This window comes from Marmota marmota, unplaced genomic scaffold (genome assembly GCF_001458135.2).
Source record: "Marmota marmota marmota unplaced genomic scaffold, marMar, whole genome shotgun sequence".
Taxonomy (NCBI): domain Eukaryota; kingdom Metazoa; phylum Chordata; class Mammalia; order Rodentia; family Sciuridae; genus Marmota; species Marmota marmota.
In genome coordinates this window covers 28,234,563-28,237,709 of record NW_026000249.1, presented here as the reverse complement: position 1 = coordinate 28,237,709, position 3,147 = coordinate 28,234,563, and the positions used below count along the sequence as shown (strand labels likewise).

The following is a 3,147-nucleotide window of genomic DNA, read 5'->3' as shown; positions in this document are numbered from 1 at the left end:
AACCACATCCCCAGCCCACCCTCTGCCATTTTTTTTTTTTCCTTGATACCAGGGATTGAACTCGGGCACTCGGGCACTCGACCACTGAGCCCCATCCCCAGCTCTTTTAACATTTTATTTAGTGACAGGGTCTCACTGAGTTGCTTAGCGCCTCGCTTTTGCTGAGGCTGGCTTTGAACTCGAAATCCTCCTGCCTTAGCCTCCAAAGCCGCTGGGATTATAGATGTGCACCACCACACCTGGCTACATATTTTGTACAAAAATATGTTTTGTAAGACATGCCTGAAAATACATTAATTTCTACTCAGTGAAAAAACCTTTAATGTTTTAATAAAAATCTTGATATAATTCATTTCATAACTCAACTGGACTTTATGACTACATTGTAATCTGGATTATCTAAAATATTAAGAACCACCATTCCAAAAACTTTTCAAACCCATGCTCTGATATGTGCACATTAGTAATTGATCACACAACTGTAAACTAAGCTTCTTGTGACATGTCTTTGTAAAGATGACCTTACATGGTTCATACTGAGTACGGGAAACATGACAATTTTTATTCTAGAACCATGTGGTAGCCAGCTTCTAAGATGACCCTGGTGATCCTCACCTCCTGATAGTCCCACCCTCACACTGTCCTTCCAGCGTCTAAGGTTGCTGTGTGTGAACATAGCACGTGATAGTATGTCGCTGCGATTAAGGTATAAGGTATGATTAAGGATCCTATCTTGGGCTCTCAGAATACCCCTAGAGGAAGCTGTGTGGCATCACTAGCAGCCCTAGGTGGGGCTCACATGACAAGGAACTGAAGCTCCCTGCAAACAACTCTAAGTGATCCTGGAAGTACATCTTTCAGCCCCAGTCCAAAGACTGCAGCACAGACTTCAGACCCTCAGAAATTCTGAGACTCTTCATTTTTTTAAGCTGTTAAGTTGTGGGCTGATTGGTTACACAGCGATAGATAACAAATACAATATACTGTCCCATAATCTGTTCCCCACCTCTACTGCCATATGCGGAATGTGAAACTGTCCCCAAAGAGGTCAATGCTTAGATGTGAGAAGGTGAGGAATCTTCTAGAATTCCACTAATGTAACTGAACCAAGAGCTGTTGTCTTCAGAACCTTTCAGTTTCCTTTCCAATTTCTTTGCATTTGAAAACTTAAAAGCAGTTTAAGCTTTAAGTTTGCAATGACACATTCCTATAACACCAGTGACTCAGGAGGCTGAGGCAGGAAGATCACGAGTTAGAGGCCAGTCTTAATAACTTAACAAAACCGAAAATAAAAACAAAAAGGACTGAGGGTATAGCTCAGTGGTAGGGCACCCCTGGGTTCAATCCCCAGTACCAAAATAAACAAAAGCATAGTTTGAGCACTTCCAAACATACATGGGTTCCCCAGTGACAGACCTATCTGGATCTTCCTGCATCCTCCAGAGACAAGGGCAGGGGGAAAATGTAGGGTCAAATGCCAGAGGGCAGCCTCTACCCTGGAGGTCATGGCCCCACAGCCCCCACCCTTCTCTTTTCCCTCTTCTTCTGCTCCTTGGTTTAAGTCTAGCACCCACAGGATCTCTAGGGAAATATTCTGGGCTACTCCTTTGACCACTTCCCTTCACACCCCAACCCTAGCTAGCATTCAACACAGGGTGATAGGTTAACTATCTATCTCCATTTTTGATAAGGAGGAAAGAATTATGGCCTTGTCGTTTTTACTTTTTATTTGCCTAGAACCCAGGGTTGACAGCAACCATCCTCAGAGTTGTTATCCCGTCTCCATGGCAGATTCTATAACTGATTCTAGATTCTCTAAGTGGTCCTTACAAGTTTACACTGGATTTCACATTCCTGTTTAAACTCACATGGAAACAATAGAAACAGCCCCCAAACTTTTTTGGTACAGACTTGTATCAAGTTTTAAAAATCAGGTGTGGTATTAAGCATGTGCCCCAGAGAGCCAAACAAAAAGGAACAGGAAAGCAAAACAAAGAACTATGAGCTAGTGGATGATGTTAAATGTTTTCCCAAAGTCTTCGTCCTCCCTCCGACCCCCAATGTGCAGATCCTCCAAGCCAAACTACCCTCCGCCAAAAACTGATTTCCAGTTCACAAAATAGGCAACGATCAACAGCTTCATTGTGATGCTATTGTTTATTAATCAAACTGCAGTTTTAAGTCATTTTCTCATTGTTTTTTGAGTCAGAACCAATTTCCATGGGTCTTCAGAAGGAAATGTGGTTCAGCCTGCAAGCTGCAAAGATCTGATGGAGTCCCCACACACTAGGAAGCTTTTGGGGGGCACTGGACACCGGAGCTAGCCGCTGGAGTTGCGCTGCCCTTGGCGGCGGTGGCCCGCTGGGCGTCACCAAGATAGTGATAGTTTATGTAGCGGCCAGCCTGCACACTCTGTGCCACCACGTTGGTGAAGTGGCACGCCATCAACAACATGTTTCGAGGCTGCACACGGTTGGCGAAGCGCATGAAGGTCATCGAGTACAAGATGAGTGCTGTGGTCATGCGGCCACTGATGAGCTCCGGCGACGCCTTCATGTCCCTCAAGGCGGCCAATGGAAGGCCCCAGTTGGCCACAGGACCCCAGAAGTGGGTGCTGGTTACGTAATCCCGGAACTCCTTAGTCTTCACGTAGTCTTTGGCCTTCTTCAACACCTCTTCCGTCACCCCATGATCGCCTGGCCGTCGGACCGTCAACGGCCGAACTGGCAGCCCTCAATGACTTGGAGCGTTGAGCCCAGAACACACAGTGCCCCAACGTGACGTCCTCCAGCGGCCTCGTGCCTTCCCCCATTGCCGTAAAGCGCCTCTGGCCGCACGTGCTGCTATCGCGTGGGGGCGTGGCTTGCCTTCGCGCCTGCGCCTGTCTAAAGTGCATCCGGGCGTCAGGCGCGCAGAACCCCTGTCGTGTTCCTGTCGGGGTGGGCGCGCGTGCCTTCGCCTCGGGAAACAGTGGACCGAGTGTGCCTGTGTCTTTGTCCCCGTGGAAGAGGTGGAGGCGGCTTCGCTCCGCCCTCCCCGCTGTGCTGCGGCCACATTCAGGGCTCCACGTGCAACCCAGGGAGGCGACGGCCCAGCTTCTGCATCTGTGCAGAGGAAACGTTGCCTGTTTTGTCCTTGCTGCTCATG

General features: G+C 48.1%; 1 protein-coding gene across 1 annotated transcript; it reads right to left on the bottom strand.

Moving 5' to 3' along the window:
- Window positions 1-2,156: 2,156 nt before the first annotated feature.
- On the bottom strand, window positions 2,157-2,896 carry Mpc1l (mitochondrial pyruvate carrier 1 like). The gene is made up of 2 exons (XM_015488009.2): window positions 2,803-2,896; window positions 2,157-2,696 (listed from the first exon to the last, which is right to left on the bottom strand). Exons 1-2 carry the CDS (start codon window positions 2,894-2,896, stop codon window positions 2,287-2,289), a joined length of 504 nt encoding a protein of 167 aa, XP_015343495.1. The 3' UTR covers window positions 2,157-2,286.
- Between the last annotated feature and the right edge of the window lie 251 nt (window positions 2,897-3,147).

Excerpts from the sequence above, each read along its gene's own strand:
- Mpc1l (XM_015488009.2), bottom strand. The coding sequence starts at position 2,896 with ATGCACTTTAGACAGGCGCAGGCGCGAAGGCAAGCCACGCCCCCACGC. Across the intron at positions 2,697-2,802 it reads CTTTACGGCAATGGGGGAAG|GCGATCATGGGGTGACGGAA; the intron begins GCACGAGGCCGC and ends TCCGACGGCCAG.